We start from the raw sequence: 19,793 nt of genomic DNA on the forward strand, positions 1-19,793 counted from the left end.
AGTAGGAGGGGAGATGATGGTGGTTGCAGTAGGAGGGGAGGAGATGATGATGGTTGCAGTAGGAGGGAGATGATGGTGGTTGCAGTAGGAGGGGAGGAGATGATAGTGGTTGCAGTAGGAGTGGAGGAGATGATGATGGTTGCAGTAGGAGGGAGGAGATGATGATGGTTGCAGTAGGAGGGGACATGTTGGTTGCTGTAGGAGGGGAGGAGATGATGGTGGTTGCAGTAGGAGGGGAGGAGATGATGATGGTTGCAGTAGGAGGGAGGAGATGATGATGGTTGCAGTAGGAGGGAGGAGATGATGGTGGTTGCAGTAGGAGGGGAGGAGATGATGATGATGGTTGCAGTAGGAGGGGAGGAGATGATGATGGTTGCAGTAGGAGGGGAGGAGATGATGATGATGGTTGCAGTAGGAGGGGAGGAGATGATGATGGTTGCAGTAGGAGGGGAGGAGATGATGGTGGTTGCAGTAGGAGGAAAGGAGATGATGATGGTTGCAGTAGGAGGGGAGGAGATGATGATGGTTGCAGTAGGAGGGGAGGAGATGATGGTGGTTGCAGTAGGAGGGGAGGAGATGATGATGATGGTTGCAGTAGGAGGGGAGGAGATGATGATGGTTGCAGTAGGAGGGAGGAGATGATGATGGTTGCAGTAGGCGGGGAGGAGATGATGGTGGTTGCAGTAGGAGGGGAGGAGATGATGGTGGTTGCAGTAGGAGGGGAGATGATGATGGTTGCAGTAGGAGGGGAGATGATGATGGTTGCAGTAGGAGGGGAGGAGATGATGATGGTTGCAGTAGGAGGGGAGGAGATGATGATGGTTGCAGTAGGAAGGGAGGAGATGATGATGGTTGCAGTAGGAGGGGAGGAGATGATGATGGTTGCAGTAGGAGGGGAGGAGATGATGATGGTGGTTGCAGTAGGAGGGGAGGAGATGATGATGGTTGCAGTAGGAGGGGACATGTTGGTTGCAGTAGGAGGGGAGGAGATGATGATGGTTGCAGTAGGAGGGGAGGAGATGATGGTAGCAGTAGGAGGGAGGAGATGATGATGATGGTTGCAGTAGGAGGGGAGGAGATGATGGTGGTTGCAGTAGGAGGGGAGGAGATGATGATGGTTGCAGTAGGAGGGGAGGAGATGATGATGGTTGCAGTAGGAGGGGAGGAGATGATGATAGTTGCAGTAGGAGGGGAGGAGATGATGATGGTTGCAGTAGGAGGGGAGGAGATGATGGTGGTTGCAGTAGGAGGGGAGATGATGATGATGGTTGCAGTAGGAGGGGAGGAGATGATGGTGGTTGCAGTAGGAGGGGAGGAGATGATGGTAGTTGCAGTAGGAGGGGAGGAGATGATGATGCTTGCAGTAGGAGGGGAGGAGATGATGATGGTGGTTGCAGTAGGAGGGGAGGAGATGATGGTGGTTGCAGTAGGAGGGGAGAAGATGATGGTGGTTGCAGTAGGAGGGGAGATGATGATGGTTGCAGTAGGAGGGGAGGAGATGATGATGGTTGCAGTAGGAGGGGAGGAGATGATGATGGTTGCAGTAGGAGGGGAGGAGATGATGATGGTTGCAGTAGGAGGGGAGGAGATGATGATGGTTGCAGTAGGAGGGGAGGAGATGATGATGGTTGCAGTAGGAGGGGAGGAGATGATGATGGTTGCAGTAGGAGGGGAGGAGATGATGATGGTTGCAGTAGGAGGGGATGAGATGATGTTGGTTGCAGTAGGAGGGAGGAGATGATGGTGGTTGCAGTAGGAGGGGAGATGATGATGGTTGCAGTAGGAGGGGAGGAGATGATGATGGTTGCAGTAGGAGGAGTGGAAATGATGATGGTTGCAGTAGGACGGGAGGAGATGATGGTGGTTGCAGTAGGAGGAGTGGAAATGATGATGGTTGCAGTAGGACGGGAGGAGATGATTGTGGTTGCAGTAGGAGGGGAGGAGATGATGATGGTAGTTGCAGTAGGAGGGAGGAGATGATGATGATGGTTGCAGTAGGAGGGGAGGAGATGATGATGGTTGCAGTAGGAGGGGAGGAGATGATGGTGGTTGCAGTAGGAGGAGTGGAGATGATTATGGTTGCAGTAGGACAGGAGGAGATGATGATGGTTGCAGTAGGAGGGGAGATGATGGTGGTTGCAGTAGGAGGGAAGGAGATGATGGTGGTTGCAGTAGGAGTGGAGGAGATGATGATGGTTGCAGTAGGAGGAGTGGAGATGATGGTGGTTGCAGTAGGAGGGGAGGAGATGATGGTGGTTGCAGTAGGAGGGGAGGAGATGATGATGGTTGCAGTAGGAGGGGAGGAGATGATGATGGTTGCAGTAGGAGGGGAGGAGATGATGATGGTTGCAGTAGGAGGGGAGGAGATGATGATGATGGTTGCAGTAGGAGGGGAGGAGATGATGATGGTTGCAGTAGGACGGGAGGAGATGGTGGTGGTTGCAGTAGGAGGGGAGGAGATGATGGTGGTTGCAGTAGGAGGGGAGGAGATGATGATGATGGTTGCAGTAGGAGGGGAGGAGATGATGGTGGTTGCAGTAGGAGGGGAGATGATGATGGTTGCAGTAGGAGGGGAGGAGATGATGGTGGTTGCAGTAGGAGGGGAGGAGATGATGATGATGGTTGCAGTAGGAGGGGAGGAGATGATGATGGTTGCAGTAGGAGGGGAGGAGATGATGATGGTTGCAGTAGGAGGGGAGGAGATGGTGGTGGTTGCAGTAGGAGGGGAGGAGATGATGGTGGTTGCAGTAGGAGGGGAAGAGATGATGGTGGTTGCAGTAGGAGGAGTGGAGATGATGATGGTTGCAGTAGGACGGGAGGAGATGATTGTGGTTGCAGTAGGAGGGGAGGAGATGATGATGATGGTTGCAGTAGGAGGGGAGGAGATGATGATGGTTGCAGTAGGAGGGGAGGAGATGATGATGGTTGCAGTAGGAGGGGAGGAGAAGATGATGATGGTTGCAGTAGGAGGGGAGGAGATGATGGTGGTTGCAGTAGGAGGGGAGGAGATGATGATGATGGTTGCAGTAGGAGGGGAGGAAATGATGATGATGGTTGCAGTAGGAGGGGAGGAGATGATGGTGGTTGCAGTAGGAGGGGAGGAGATGATGGTGGTTGCAGTAGGAGGGGAGGAGATGATGGTGGTTGCAGTAGGAGGGGAGGAGATGATGGTGGTTGCAGTAGGAGGGGAGGAGATGATGATGATGGTTGCAGTAGGAGGGGAGGAGATGATGGTGGTTGCAGTAGGAGGGGAGGAGATGATGGTGGTTGCAGTAGAAGGGGAGGAGATGATGATGATGGTTGCAGTAGGAGGGGAGGAGATGATGATGATGGTTGCAGTAGGAGGGGAGGAGATGATGATGGTTGCAGTAGGAGGGGAGGAGATGATGATGGTTGCAGTAGGAGGGGAGGAGATGATGATTGTGGTTGCAGTAGGAGAGGAGGAGATGATGATGGTTGCAGTAGGAGGGGAGGAGATGATGATGATGGTTGCAGTAGGAGGGGAGGAGATGATGGTGGTTGCAGTAGGAGGGGAGGAGATGATGATGGTTGCAGTAGGAGGGGAGGAGATGATGGTGGTTGCAGTAGGAGGGGACGAGATGATGATGGTTGCAGTAGGAGGGGAGGAGATGATGATGGTTGCAGTAGGAGGGGAGGAGATGATGATGATGGTTGCAGTAGGAGGGGAGGAGATGATGATGGTTGCAGTAGGAGAGGAGGAGATGATGGTGGTTGCAGTAGGAGGGGAGGAGATGATGATGGTTGCAGTAGGAGGGGAGGAGATGATGGTGGTTGCAGTAGGAGGGGACGAGATGATGATGGTTGCAGTAGGAGGGGAGGAGATGATGATGGTTGCAGTAGGAGGGGAGGAGATGATGATGGTTGCAGTAGGAGGGGAGGAGATGATGGTGGTTGCAGTAGGAGGGGAGGAGATGATGATGATGGTTGCAGTAGGAGGGGAGGAGATGATGATGATGGTTGCAGTTGGAGGGGAGGAGATGATGGTGGTTGCAGTAGGAGGGGAGGAGATGATGATGATGGTTGCAGTAGGAGGGGAGGAGATGATGATGATGGTTGCAGTAGGAGGGGAGGAGATGATGGTGGTTGCAGTAGGAGGGGCTCCTCCGGTGTCTTCTTCTCCGTCCTTTCGCTCTCCTCAGCACCGTCCTCCTCCTTTTTCTTCCATCGTTCTCTCGGTCTCAGATTCTTCCTCTCATGGTGGTCTTACCTCCCTGCCGCAGCAACTGATATATTCTCCTTTATCCATCATGTTTGCTTTTTACTCCCTCCTGATTTACATCATCTACACCTTCTTCAGGAAGCCCCCAACTGCAGGACGAGAGGAGAACACCCCACGAACGGACCCCCCAAAGGTACAGGGTGACACCGATCAGCCAATAATCACAGTCGCTGAAATCACCGCAGTCTGATACATCTGTCACACACGTTCTCTCTGCTGTCATCGATGGGGGTGATGATGGGGATAGTGGTGATGATGGTGATAGTGGTGATGATGATGGTGATAGTGGTGATGATGATGGTGATAGTGGTGATGATTATGGTGATAGTGGTGATGATGATGGTGATAGTGGTGATGATGATGGGGATAGTGGTGATGATGATGGTGGTGGTAGTGATGATGATGGTGATAGTGGTGATGATTATGGTGATAGTGGTGATGATGATGGTGATAGTGGTGATGATGATGGTGATAGTGGTGATGGTGGGGATAGTGATGATGATGATGGTGATAGTGGTGATGATGATGGTGATAGTGGTGATGGTGGGGATAGTGGTGATGATGATGGTGATCGTGGTGATGGTGGGGATAGTGATGATGATGATGGGGATAGTGGTGATGATAGTGATAGTGATGATGGTGATAGTGATGATGGTGATAGTGGTGATGATGATGGTGATAGTGGTGATAGTGATGATGATGGTGATAGTGGTGATGGTGATGGTGATAGTGGTGATAGTGATGATGATGGTGATAGTGGTGATGATTATGGTGATAGTGGTGATGATGATGGTGATAGTGGTGATGATTATGGTGATAGTGGTGATGATAGTGATAGTGATGATGGGGATAGTGGTGATGATGGGGATAGTGGTGATGATGATGTTGATAGTGGTGATGATGGTGATAGTGGTGATGATTATGGTGATAGTGGTGATGATGATGGTGATAGTGGTGATGATTATGGTGATAGTGGTGATGGTGGGGATAGTGATGATGATGATGGGGATAGTGGTGATGATAGTGATAGTGATGATGGGGATAGTGGTGATGATGGGGATAGTGGTGATGATGATGGTGATAGTGGTGATGATTATGGTGATAGTGGTGATGATTATGGTGATAGTGGTGATGATGATGGTGATAGTGGTGATGGTGGGGATAGTGATGATGATGATGAGGATAGTGGTGATGATGGTGATAGTGATGATGATGGTGATAGTGGTGATGATGGGGATAGTGGTGATGATGGTGATAGTGATGATGGTGGTAGTGGTGTTGATGGTGATAGTGGTGATGATGGGGATAGTGGTGATGATGATGGTGATAGTGGTGATGATGGGGATAGTGGTGATGATGATGGTGATAGTGATGATGGTGATAGTGGTGATGATGGTGATAGTGGTGATGATGGGGACAGTGGTGATGATGATGGTGATAGTGATGATGGTGATAGTGGTGATGATGGTGATAGTGGTGATGATGGTGATAGTGATGATGGTGATAGTGATGATGGGGATAGTGATGATGGGGATAGTGGTGATGATGGTGATAGTGATGATGGTGATAGTGGTGATGATGGTGATAGTGGTGATGATGATGGTGATAGTGGTGATGATGGTGATGGTGATAGTGGTGATGATGGTGATGGTGATGATGGGGAAAGTGGTGATGATGGGGATAGTGGTGATGATGATGGTGATAGTGATGATGGTGATAGTGGTGATGATGGGGATAGTGGTGATGATGATGGTGATAGTGATGATGGTGATAGTGGTGATGATGGTGATAGTGATGATGGTGATAGTGGTGATGATGGTGATAGTGGTGATGATGGTGATAGTGGTGATGATGGTGATAGTGATGATGATGGTGATAGTGGTGATGATGATGGTGATAGTGGTGATGATGGTGATGGTGATGATGGGGAAAGTGGTGATGATGGGGATAGTGGTGATGATGATGGTGATAGTGATCATGGTGATAGTGGTGATGATGGGGATAGTGGTGATGATGATGGTGATAGTGATGATGGTGATAGTGGTGATGATGGTGATAGTGGTGATGATGGTGATAGTGATGATGATGGTGATAGTGGTGATGATGGTGATAGTGGTGATGATGGTGATAGTGATGATGATGGTGATAGTGGTGATGATGGTGATAGTGGTGATGATGGTGATAGTGGTGATGATGGTGATAGTGGGGATGATGGTGATAGTGGTGATGATGGTGATAGTGGTGATGATGGGGATAGTGGTGATGATGGTGATATTGGTGATGATGATGGTGATAGTGATGATGGTGATAGTGGTGATGATGGGGATAGTGGTGATGATGGGGATAGTGGTGATAGTGGTGATGATGATGGTGATAGTGGGGAAGATGATGATGGTGATAGTGGGGATGATGTGATAGTGATGATGGGTATAGTGGTGATGATGGTGATGGTGAAAGGGGTGATGATGGTGATAGTGGTGATGATGATGGTGATAGTGATGATGGGGATAGTGGTGATGATGATGGTGGTGGTAGTGGTGATGATGGTGATATTGGTGATGATGATGGTGATAGTGGGGAAGATGATGATGGTGATAGTGGTGATGATGGGGATAGTGGTGATGATGGGGATAGTGGTGATGATGGGGATAGTGGTGATGATGGGGATAGTGGTGATGATGGTGATGGTGAAAGTGGTGATGATGGTGATATTGGTGATGATGATGGTGATAGTGGTAATGATGTGATAGTGATGATGGGGATAGTGGTGATGATAGTGGTGATGATGGTGATAGTAGTGATGGGGATAGTGGTGATGATAGTGGTGATGATGGGGATAATGATGATGGTGATAGTGGTGATGGTGATAGTGATGATGGTGATAGTGGTGATGATGATGGTGGTTGTAGTGGTGATGATGGTGAATGTGAGCTCCTGGGGTCAGGGATGATGGGAGTGATACATTGTATGATAGGAGATTAGATTGTGAGCTCCTGGGGTCAGGGATGATGGGAGTGATACATTGTATGATAGGAGATTAGATTGTGAGCTCCTGGGGTCAGGGATGATGGGAGTGATACATTGTATGTGATAGGAGATTAGATTGTGATCTCCTGGGGTCAGGGATGATGGGAGTGATACATTGTATGATAGGAGATTAGATTGTGATCTCCTGGGGTCAGGGATGATGGGAGTGATACATTGTATGATAGGAGATTAGATTGTGATCTCCTGGGGTCAGGGATGATGGGAGTGATACATTGTATGATAGTAGATTAGATTGTGATCTCCTGGGGTCAGGGATGATGGGAGTGATACATTGTATGATAGGAGATTAGATTGTGATCTCCTGGGGTCAGGGATGATGGGAGTGATACATTGTATGATAGGAGATTAGATTGTGAGCTCCTGGGGTCAGGGATGATGGGAGTGATACATTGTACTGTAGTTCCTGTCTTTCTGCTCGGTGTTGTCATAGTAACTGATGAAGATAAATTCTTTATTATTCGGGGATCTGATGTGGCTCCATATTGGGGTGGGGGGAGGGGTGTTCTGCGCTCTGGGTTGTGTCTCTGCTGTTATTGATTGTCTGTGTTGATAATTTCTTCTCTGTTCGATAACCCAGGAGGTGTATATATATGGAGGAGGTGTGTGTATGGAGAGCATGTGTGTATATATATATATAGATCTCCTCTCCTCTGTATATATATATATATATATAGATCTCCTCTCCTCTGTGTGTGTGTGTGTATATATATATATGAGAGAGAGAGAGAGAGAGAGAGAGAGAGAGGAGGTGTGTATACATATGGAGGGTGTGTGTATATATGGAGGGGATGTATACATGTGTAGGGGGTGTATATATATATATATATGTAGAGGGTGTATATGGAGGAGGTGTATATAGAGGGCATTTATATATGGATGGGGTTTATATAGGGAGGGGTTGTGTATATATATATATATATATATATATATATATATATATATATATATACATACACACAGTGACCCCCCGACCTACGATGGCCTCGACCTATAATAATTTCAATATGCGATCACTCTCAGTGGCAGCATCACCATACGATGCTTTTGTATGTCGGGGCCATCGCATAAACGGCTATCCTGCAGCGCAGACTACTTCAGCTGCCCCCAGATAGCCGTTTACGGTGTCCGTGTGGTCCGCTGACGATCACTTACCTGTCCTCAGGGCTCTGGAGCGTCCTCTTAGGATCCCCTGCATCGCCGGCGCTCTCCTTCGTTGTCATCACGTCGCTGTGCACGCCGTCCCGTCATTCAATAGGAGCGGCGTGCGTAGCGACGTGATGGCGGCGACGGAGAGCGAGGATCCTGGGGAAGCAGAGACATTCAGAGCGTCAGGGACACCCCGGGGACGCGGCGACAGCTATGGAGGGCGAAATCCAGGGCAGCGGTGACGGGTCCGGAGCGGCGGGGACAGGTGAGTATAACTTCCTATTCTTTTCATTGCACGGATTCCTCAACATACGATGGTTTCAACAAACGATGGTTCAACAGATTACCATCATATGTTGAGGGACCACTGTGTATATAATATATATTTATATATATATATATATATATATATATATATGGGCTGTAAATAGAGGAGGTGTATATATGGAGGGGATGTATATATGTGGAGGGGGTGTGTATATATATTTATATGGAGGGGTGTATATGGAGGAGGTGGATATGTCATGACCGGGGGTGGACAGGGAGAAGTGAGCCCTAATTACACTCTCCCTGCCTACTTGCCCATCCGCACTAAACGGTGGATCGACAACCATGGTGTCAGTCCCTTCCTGCGCTAAAGTGCAATTGGTGTAAAAACAAATAAAAATATACATAATGGGTCACAGGCCAGAAAAAGAACTGGAAAACTACCAGAGAATATAAATTCACAAACAGGGCAGAATATACAGTCATGGCCGTAAATGTTGTCCCCCCTGAAATGTTTCTATAAAATGAAGTATTCCTCACAGGAAAGGATTGCAGTAACACAGGTTTATTCCCTTTGTGTATATATATAGATCTCCTCTCCTCTGTATATATATATATATATATATAGATCTCCTCTCCTCTGTATATATATATATATATATATATAGATCTCCTCTCCTCTGTATATATATATAGATATCTCCTCTCCTCTGTATATGTATATATATATATATATATATATATATATATATATCTCCTCTGTATATATATATATTGCAGTAACACAGGTTTTGCTATACACATGTTTATTCCCTTTGTGTATATTGTCACGATTCGGCTTACGGGTTGTGGATCCTCTGTGTCAGAGAGGGATTGGCGTGGACCGTGCTGGTGGACCGGTTCTAAGAGGCTACTGGTGTTCACCAGAGCCCGCCGCAAAGCGGGATGGTCTTGCTGCGGCGGTAGCAACCAGGTCGTATCCACTAGCAACGGCTCAACCTCGCTGGCTGCTGAGAAGGCGTGGGACAGAAGGACTAGGCAGAGGCAAGGTCAGACGTAGCAGAAGGTCGGGGGCAGGCGGCAAGGTTCGTAGTCAGGATGGATAGCAGAAGTTCAGGTACACAGGCTTTGGACACACTAAACGCTTTCACTGGCACAAGGCAACAAGATCCGGCAAGGGAGTGCATGGGAGGAGGTCAGATATAGTCTGGGAGCAGGTGGAAGCCAATTAAGCTAATCGGGCCAGGCGTACCAATCATTGGTGCACTGGCCCTTTAAGTCTCAGAGAGCTGGCGCGCGCGCGCCCTAGAGAGCGGAGCCGCGCGCGCCAGCACATGACAGCCGGGGACCGGGACGGGTAAGTGACTTGGGATGCGATTCGCGAGCGGGCGCGTCCCGCTGTGCGAATCGCATCCCCGCCGGCAATGTCAGTGCAGCGCTCCCGGTCAGCGGGTCTGACCGGGGCGCTGCAGGGAGAGAGACGCCGTGAGCGCTCCGGGGAGGAGCAGGGACCCGGAGCGCTCGGCGTAACATATATATATATATATAGATCTCCTCTCCTCTGTATATATATATATAGATCTCCTCTCCTCTGTGTATATATATATATAGATCTCCTCTCCTCTGTATATATATATATATAGATCTCCTCTCCTCTGTGTATATATATATATATATATATATAGATCTCCTCTCCTCTGTGTATATATATATATATATATAGATCTCCTCTCCTCTGTATATATATATATATATAGATCTCCTCTCCTCTGTATATATATATATATAGATCTCCTCTCCTCTGTATATATATATATATATATATATAGATCTCCTCTCCTCTGTGTATATATATATATATAGATCTCCTCTCCTCTGTGTATATATATATATATATATATATATATATATATATATAGATCTCCTCTCCTCTGTATATATATATATATATATATATATATATATATATAGATCTCCTCTCCTCTGTATATATATATATATTGCAGTAACACAGGTTTTGCTATACACATGTTTATTCCCTTTGTGTGTATATATATATATAGATCTCCTCTCCTCTGTATATATATATATATAGATCTCCTCTCCTCTGTATATATATATAGATCTCCTCTCCTCTGTATATATATATAGATCTCCTCTCCTCTGTATATATATATAGATCTCCTCTCCTCTGTATATATATATATATATATATATATATATATATAGATCTCCTCTCCTCTGTGTGTATATATATATATATAGATCTCCTCTCCTCTGTATATATATATAGATCTCCTCTCCTCTGTGTGTATATATATATATATAGATCTCCTCTCCTCTGTATATATATATAGATCTCCTCTCCTCTGTGTGTATATATATATATATAGATCTCCTCTCCTCTGTATATATATATAGATCTCCTCTCCTCTGTATATATATATAGATCTCCTCTCCTCTGTATATATATATAGATCTCCTCTCCTCTGTATATATATATAGATCTCCTCTCCTCTGTGTGTATATATATATATATATATAGATCTCCTCTCCTCTGTGTGTATATATATATATAGATCTCCTCTCCTCTGTGTATATATATATATATAGATCTCATCTCCTCTGTATATATGTGCGAAGGTTGATTGACTGAGTCACTTAACCTGTGTTTGTGGGAGGGGCGGTACTTGCGCTTAAAAGCCGCGGCTCCGTGTGTTTAGTGCGCCGCGGCTCTCGCGTTGTTTGGAGTCCGTGACGTCAGACGCCGGGGGAAGTCTCTCCAGCCTCGTGTTCGTTCCTGTGCTCTGCTGTGCACGTCATTTCAGGTTAGTTCAGACGCTAGGTAGGGGGCGACGGCGGAGCAGGTCCGGGGGGTGACTGCAGGAGTCTGGGGGCTCGTGTCTTGTATGAGCCCTGCGGTTGTCCCCCGTGCCCTGCCTTTCGCATGATGGTGTTGTTGTTCAGCAGCCGTAGCGGGCTGCTAAGCAACGTTGTGCGCTTCCGGCTGCCTGGCTCTGCATGTCGGGGGTTTCTTTTCAGATGTTTGGTGCTGGCTGGGGGAGGTGACAGCGGGAGTTACCTTTCGGAGCATATGTCCTTCGGAGCTCCGCGGTATTCTCCCGTCCCGTTCCGCTGCCTTACGCATGCCGGCTTTCTTATTCGGTCACCAGTCTCAGCCGGCAGCCAGTTCGTTACACACCTCCTGCGGCTCAGCTCTGCATGCTGGGTGCTTGTTTATATACTGTAGGTATTGTAGTCTTGTAGTTCTAGGTGTTAGTCTTGGTGTCAGTACACGTTGTCTACTGGTCAGGACGCTTCTTTAATATGTCACAGCTGTTCCTGCGGCTCAGCTCTGCATGCTGGGTGTTTATATACTGTAGGTATTATAGTCTTGTAGTTCCAGGTGTTAGTCTTGGTGTCAGTACACGTTGTCTACTGGTCAGGACGCTTCTTTAATATGTCACAGCTGTTCCTGCGGCTCAGCTCTGCATGCTGGGTGCTTGTTTATATACTGTAGGTATTATAGTCTTGTAGTTCCAGGTGTTAGTCTTGGTGTCAGTACACGTTGTCTACTGGTCAGGACGCTTCTTTAATGTGTCACAGCTGTTCCTGCGGCTCAGCTCTGCATGCTGGGTGCTTGTTTATATACTGTAGGTATTATAGTCTTGTAGTTCCAGGTGTTAGTCTTGGTGTCAGTACACGTTGTCTACTGGTCAGGACGCTTCGTTAATGTGTCACAGATGTCCCTGCTGTGTATTTCACTGGTTGACGCGTTTGTTCCGCAGTTGCTTCTCATATACCTAATCTGTTTCATATTCCATGTATTTTACACTGTTGCTCCTCGTATCTACACTTCGGCCGCATACATTGGTCCGTATTAGTCATGTTTTAACTCATGAGTCTGTTAGTTTGTTAGTTGTTGTTTTTGGAAAAAATAAAATATATAATATATATATATATATATATATATATATATATATATATAAATAAATAAAAAATATAAAATAAAAATATATATATATATATATATATATATTCAATCAAACTCACATTCCTTCTGCATACGCTGCTGATACACTGCCACTATATGCTCCGCTATTGTCTGGTACTATAATTCTGTTCTCACATGGTCAATTTGCCTTCCGCTGTTTCGCCTCTGTCCTGTCTTCATGGTATTTATTGCTTCATGGTATTTATTGCTAGTCGTAGTTATTTACTTTGCTCGTTGTTTGGTACCGTTTTACTCTAACTTGTTGTGGTAGTGAATAAGGCGGTTGTTCCTAAATTAGTTTGCCTGGCTGGTAGCATGGTCTTCAATGTGCGCTGCTGATTTATTGTTCCTGTGCTCCTATGGTTACTCTTTTACCTGGTTAAGTGTTTTTGTCATGTTACTAGCTAAATTCTTCGTCATAGCCTCACTAAGCGCCTTGTAGGTGTTGATCCACACCTGTACCTATTCAGTTATGTGGTGGGTTTACCTTTGCCATTATTCTTGTTTTTACATTTTAGTTTTTCTCCTCGCCCTTACGTAGTATTGTGCCTTACAATCGTTTCTCATTTTCGGTCAAGCGGTGTATTTACGTTGGTTTTCCTATTTTCAGTTTATTCGCAAGATATCTACCTCCTGCATTAGACTATCGCCTTACTAGCTCAGTAACGCTGTGTAGCTGTCTAGGCTCGAAGTTCATCTTTACGCTAGTTCGCTGTCCTTGGCCCGGTCGTTTTTAGGTAAAAAGAGATAAAAGAGTATATTTGGAATTTTGCATGTATGTATATAGGTGTTAATTTAAAGTTTTATGTTCATGCAAGTTGTTTTTCTTCCCCCAACTCGCCCTTTGGGGCTCGGTTCGTGTCCTTTCCACCGACTCAACTCGTCTTTGGGTCCTCGTGTGGATCTGCCTTAGCCTGTGTGTTGTTAAGTTATATGCCTGTGTGTTTTATTCAGCAGTTGTCCACGCACGCTCTTGTGGCTTAAACGTCTGCTGTCGTGAACTTCGTGTTGGCTTATCACCCTCGGTACAGGTATGTGCAGTCCATTTTTTGGGTTAGTTATAGTAAACATTCTCTTCATACGGTTCTCCTTTGGCTTGCAGTGTTCATCCTGGTGGTCTCGCCTCGCTTCAGCTTCTACGTTGTTCCAGCGCCTGTTCGTGTCGAGATTGACCGTCATAACCCAGTTGTCAAGGTGCGGTCTGTTTTAGGCTTCAGGAAGCCCAGGTATTCATGTCTTAGTTCGTTACCCCTCACGTCCTTGGGTGTACTCTTTATCCCCTGCTCATCACGTCTTTGGGCCAAGGGGTTCGTTAGTCACGAGTAACTTTACGTGTCACGCTGTTAGCATGTGTTTAGTCACCACTCGGTACTCTTCACTTTCTAGTCTGATTCTGTGGTGGCAGTGGTTTTGGTTTCTGGGTTAGTCTTGCTCTGACAGGTGTATTTCGTTTTTGGTTTGTTCCTTTGGTCAGGATTTAATTGTTGTATATCTAATTTTCGGAAATGTCTCACGCATCAGACATTGAAGATGCAGCTTCTGTTCTGGACAATGTCGCTAGAACATTGGATCTGGGTAGCGTCCCATCTCTTCGTAACTGGACCATTCCTAAACTGACGGCTGAATTCGTCCGCAAAGGCATCCCGTTCCCGGCTACTGCCCGCAAGGCGGAACTTTATCGCTTATTGGTCTCTGAGCACTCGGGACCCTGTGATCAAGCAGGCCCTAGCAGTGAAGAAGTGTCCATGCAGACACTCAATACGTCCATCTTGCAGTTGCATACGTTAATTAACTCGCTGTGCTCTAGAGTTGATACCTTGGAGTGTAAGAGTTCGGAGGCTCCCGCTCCGGCCCCAGTGGTGGGTTCGACTTCGGCCGTTCCACACACTTCCGTTCCCCCTCAGGTTTCTGCTACCCCGCAGGCTTCAGTATTACCGGTTGGACTTAATATGCTCGTGCCAAATGTCGCGCCAGCTCATTTTATCCCGACTAATCTGAAGAAGGACATTCTTGATGGTAAGGATGTTAATCTCGCTTCCTTGCTTATTGCGTCTCATGATGTTTCCGAGAACAAGACTATTGCTTGCGGTGAGGTGTCGGTTATTCTGAAAGCAAAAGATGTAAGGTTAAGTCGCAAGCTTACACTAGCTGAATTCAGTATGGCGTTCGCCATTTATCGTGACGTTTTATGCTCAGTCAAGCCAGAAAGACGTGAAGAGCTTGACATGTATCTGTACAAAGTCACAGAGTTAGCTCATAAATATGGTGGGTTCACGTTTTATGATTATCATAAATCATTTTCAGCTAAGGCGGCGGCAGCTCTAGTGCAGTACAACTATACAGTTAATTGGGCGTTGGTTGACACCGAGATTTTCTGCAATCATTTTGCAGGTCTTAAAGCCCCCGTTTGCTCTCGGTGTCAGTCCATCGCCCATACCACAGAATGGTGCAATACTGTTAATTCCCCATCCGAGGTAAATCCCGGCACGTCTTCACCCACATTTCAGCCTAGGAATCAGAAACACTCGGGCTTGATTGACAAGTTAGGTAGGCCCATCAAGTATCTTGGTAAATCTCAAATTTGCAATAATTTCAATTTTGGGTCTTGCAATTATAACCAGCGTAGACTTTTACATGTCTGTGCATTCTGTTTCAGGGCCCATCCTAAGGCCAGTTGTCCACAGAAGTCGAAAGCATGACTAGCAGTGATAGACGTGTTGTGTTTAGAACATTTTCTTGCTGATCATCCAGATAGGTGTTTTGTTCAGTTTTTGATTAATGGATTCCGGTCAGGTTTCCACACAGGTTTCATTACTTTACCCTCTGCTACGTATGAGTGTGACAATTTACGTTCTGCTCTAAGGGACCCTAGGGCTGTAGATACCCTGATACAAGCTGAAATAGACAAGGGTTTTGTTATTGGTCCGTTTGATGAGCCCCCCTTTGACGTTTGGAGAGTAAGCCCATTGGGGTTGGTGGCTGGGAAATTCAGTAATAAACTTCGTTTAATTTATGATTTGTCCGCCCCTTACTCTGCACACACACCTAGTTTAAACTCTCTTATTCCCGCTGAAGAGTTCTCCCTGAAATATGCTTCCATAGATGAGGCAATAGCGGTCATCTTGAGCATGGGCGGTAACACGTGGCTGTCCAAGATCGATATTTCCGATGCCTTTAAGCTCCTGCCTATTATGCCTCAGCTATGGAAGTGGCACGGTATTAAATGGCGCGACAAGTATTATTTTGCTGTTAAGTTAACTTTTGGTTCCAGGAGTAGTCCTTGGTTATTTGATAAATTTGCGCAATCCCTACACTGGCTCCTGGAAAACAGGTTTGACTGTTCCCATGTCATCCACTACTTGGACGACTTTTTGTTTATTGAGCCAGGTAACGTGTGCCCCAGGGACTTGACAACCTCGTTAGCAGTGTTCCAGCAACTGGCGGTTCCGGTGTCAGATAAAAAGTTGAGGGCCCTTGCAAGTCACTGACTTTCTTAGGTATTGTTCTAGACACACAGGTCATGGAAGCCCGATTACCGCTCGACAAGCTCTCACGTATTAGACAGGCCATGCATGATCTTGTCAATTCACCCCGGGTGACCAAGGTACAGCTGCAATCCATTCTCGGCATGCTGAACTTTGCCATGCGTGTAATTCCACAGGGTAGGAGTTTTGTTTCCAGATTGTTAGACGCTATGAATTCTGTGCCTGGCCAAAGCGACGTAGTCATATTTGATAAACAAGCGATTGCCGATTTTGCTATGTGGCATACATTTTTGACTAACTGGAATGGGGTATCCTTTTTCACCCCTGGTATCGATAATGCTTCTCCTTTAGTTTTTTCCGATGCTTCCTCCACAGTGGGTTTTGCAGCCATTTGGGAGAATCATTGGTTGGCCAGTGCTTGGCCAATTGAGGTATTTCAGTCTCCGGGTTTTAGCAGGTCCTCAGCATTGTTTGAGTTGTACCCTATAGTTGCAGCTGCCAGTGTGTGGGGTCACCTATGGTTTAGGAAGTCAGTACTGTTTGTTTCTGATAATGAAGCTACGGTGTATATTCTACTTAAAGGTAGATCCTCGTCCCCACAGGTCATGTCTTTGATGCGTAAACTGGTATGGTTATCTTTGTTACATAATTTTCACTTTTCTAGTGCTCATATAGATGGTGTTAGGAACACGGCTGCTGATGCACTGTCTAGGCTCCATTTTGCACTTTTCTTCCAGGTAATGCCAGAGGCCGATCCATCAGGATGCATGGTTCCAGCGTTCCACGATTTGATTTTGAACTAAATGCCTATTTGTCTGTAGGTCAGGACTTGATTAATAGTTCACTTTCCCGTAACACTCAGAAAGTTTACCGTACGGCCTTTAATCTGTTTACTAAGTTCTGTCAGTCTCACCCGCATAATGATGTCCTTTCAGTATAGTGTTGCTCACGAATATTCGCAATTCGAATATTATTCGCGAATATCGCATATTCGCGAATTTCGCGAATATAGCGCTATATATTTGTAATTACGAATATTCGTTTTATTTTTTTAGTTTTTTTTCCTTCACAGTACACATCACAGTGATCATCCCTCTCTGCTTCCAGCTTGTGTGGTGTAAAGAAGGCTGTAATACTACTGTGTGAGACTGGCGTGCGAAAATTCGCATATGCGAAAATTAGCATATGCTAATTTTCGCATATGCTAATTTTCGCGTATGCTAATTTTGTATGTGCTAATATTCACATATGTTCATTTTCGCATACGCGAAGTTTCGCATATGCGAAAATATAATGAGAATATAACGAATATGCGAATATTCGGGAATATATGACGAATATTCGTCCATATATTCGCGAATATTCGCGAATTCGAATATGGCCTATGCCGCTCAACACTTTCAGTATCTTTTATTTTAGCCTTTATAGGGTTTTGCCACTCCTCCTTACGGCTAGCATATAACACCATAAAGATTTATTTAGCAGGCATACAACACTTTGTTACTTTGAACTTCCCGGATAGGGCATCTTTGTTTACTTCGCATGCAGTTAAGGCTGCCCTTAAGGGGGTTGCCAAAAGTAGAGTACCAAAGCCTCCAGGCCGGCAGCCCATCTCGGGGTCGCTGTTTAGGGAGCTGGCAGATGCCCTGGATCACTCCCCGTTTGGTCTAGGTAATAGTTTAACGCTAAAAGCAGCCCTCTTCTTAGGTTTCTATGGCTTTCTGAGGCCGGGCGAGTTCACGAGTAGAACTAGTACCGCTCCATTTCTCAAGTTGGGGCAATTGCAGCGAGCCATGGATCATTTCACTCTCGTTCTGCGCGACACTAAGACATCACTTCCCGGTCAGAAGGTGCACGTCAAATATTTTAAAACTTCTCACAAATGGTGTCCGGTCTCGGTCTTTAACTCGTTACTTGCTCTTCGTGTTCATGACAGTCCAGAATGTCCTTTGTTGTTGTTTAATAACATTGCTCTTACTTCCTCAGTTTCTGTTCGTTATTTACGTGTTTTAGTTAAATCCTTAGGCCATGATGCTTCGGTCATATCCGGTCATTCTCTACGCATAGGGGCAGCCGCGTCTGCCTCTCGTCATGGTGTTCCTGCTCATGTTATCAGGAAGTTAGGTCGCTGGAAGTCCAGTGCGTACATACGTTATGTTCCAAACCCCAAATTGGAGATGCAGTGTGCTTTTGAATCGCTTGTGTTGTAATTACTAATAAAGCTTGTTTTGATTTCTGAGTTGCCTGTTTGGTTTGAGTTTTGCCCTCTTATTTTACAAGGTGTACCCTTACGCGGCAGTATATGGCACAGTTCAGACTGCTTAGCCATAGTTGAGTTAGTTTTAAGTAGGTAGGCTCGCTATTTGTAGCCCCGAGCACAAATATATATATATAGATCTCCTCTCCTCTGTATATATATATATAGATCTCCTCTCCTCTGTATATATATATATATATATATAGATCTCCTCTCCTCTGTGTATATATATATATATATATATATATATATATATAGATCTCCTCTCCTCTGTATATATATATATATATATATATATATATATATATATATATATATAGATCTCCTCTCCTCTGTATATATATATATATATAGATCTCCTCTCCTCTGTATATATATATATATATATTGCAGTAACACAGGTTTTGCTATACACATGTTTATTCCCTTTGTGCATATATATATATATATAGATCTCCTCTCCTCTGTGTGTATATATATATATATATATATATATATATATATATATATATAGATCTCCTCTCCTCTGTATATATATATATTGATCTTCTCTCCTCTGTATATATATATATATAGATCTCCTCTCCTCTGTATATATATATTGCAGTAACACAGGTTTTGCTATACACATGTTTATTCCCTTTGTGTGTATATATATATATATATAGATCTCCTCTCCTCTGTATATATATATAGATCTCCTCTCCTCTGTATATATATATATATATATATATAGATCTCCTCTCCTCTGTATATATATATATATATATATATATATATATAGATATCCTCTCCTCTGTATATATATATTGCAGTAACACAGGTTTTGCTATACACATGTTTATTCCCTTTGTGTATATATATATATATATATAGATCTCCTCTCCTCTGTATATATATATATATATATATATATATATATATATATATAGATCTCCTCTCCTCTGTAAATATATATATATTCCCTTTGTGTGTATTGGAACTAAACCAAAAAAGGAGGAAAAAAAGCAAATTGGACCTAATGTCACCAAACTCCAAAAATGGTCCGGACACAATTATTGGCCCCTTTCAGAATTGTGGATAAATAAGATTGTTTCCAGCCTGTGATGGTCCTTTATACTCACCTGGGGCAAGTAACAGGTGTGGGCAATATAAAAATCACACCTGACAGCAGATAAAAAGGAGAGAAGTTCACTTAGTCTTTACATTGTGCGTCTGTGTCCCACACTAAGCATGGACAATAGAAAGAGGAGGAGAGAACTGTCTGAGGACTTGGGAACCAAAATTGTGGAAAATATCAACAATCTCCAGGTTACAAGTCCATCTCCAGAGATCTAGATTTGTCTTTGTCCACAG

General features: G+C 45.0%; 1 protein-coding gene across 1 annotated transcript in view; it reads left to right on the top strand.

Moving 5' to 3' along the window:
• Positions 1-4,063: 4,063 nt before the first annotated feature.
• The window catches only part of LOC130311753 (kinesin-like protein KIFC3), a gene marked incomplete at both ends in the record, with an annotated part of 71,394 nt that continues 55,664 nt past the window's right edge, over positions 4,064-19,793 (top strand). The window contains 1 exon segment of the mRNA XM_056552521.1: positions 4,064-4,373. Coding sequence (XP_056408496.1) covers positions 4,064-4,373 — 310 coding nt within the window.

Source organism: Hyla sarda, unplaced genomic scaffold (genome assembly GCF_029499605.1).
Source record: "Hyla sarda isolate aHylSar1 unplaced genomic scaffold, aHylSar1.hap1 scaffold_1667, whole genome shotgun sequence".
Classification (NCBI taxonomy): Eukaryota; Metazoa; Chordata; class Amphibia; order Anura; family Hylidae; genus Hyla; species Hyla sarda.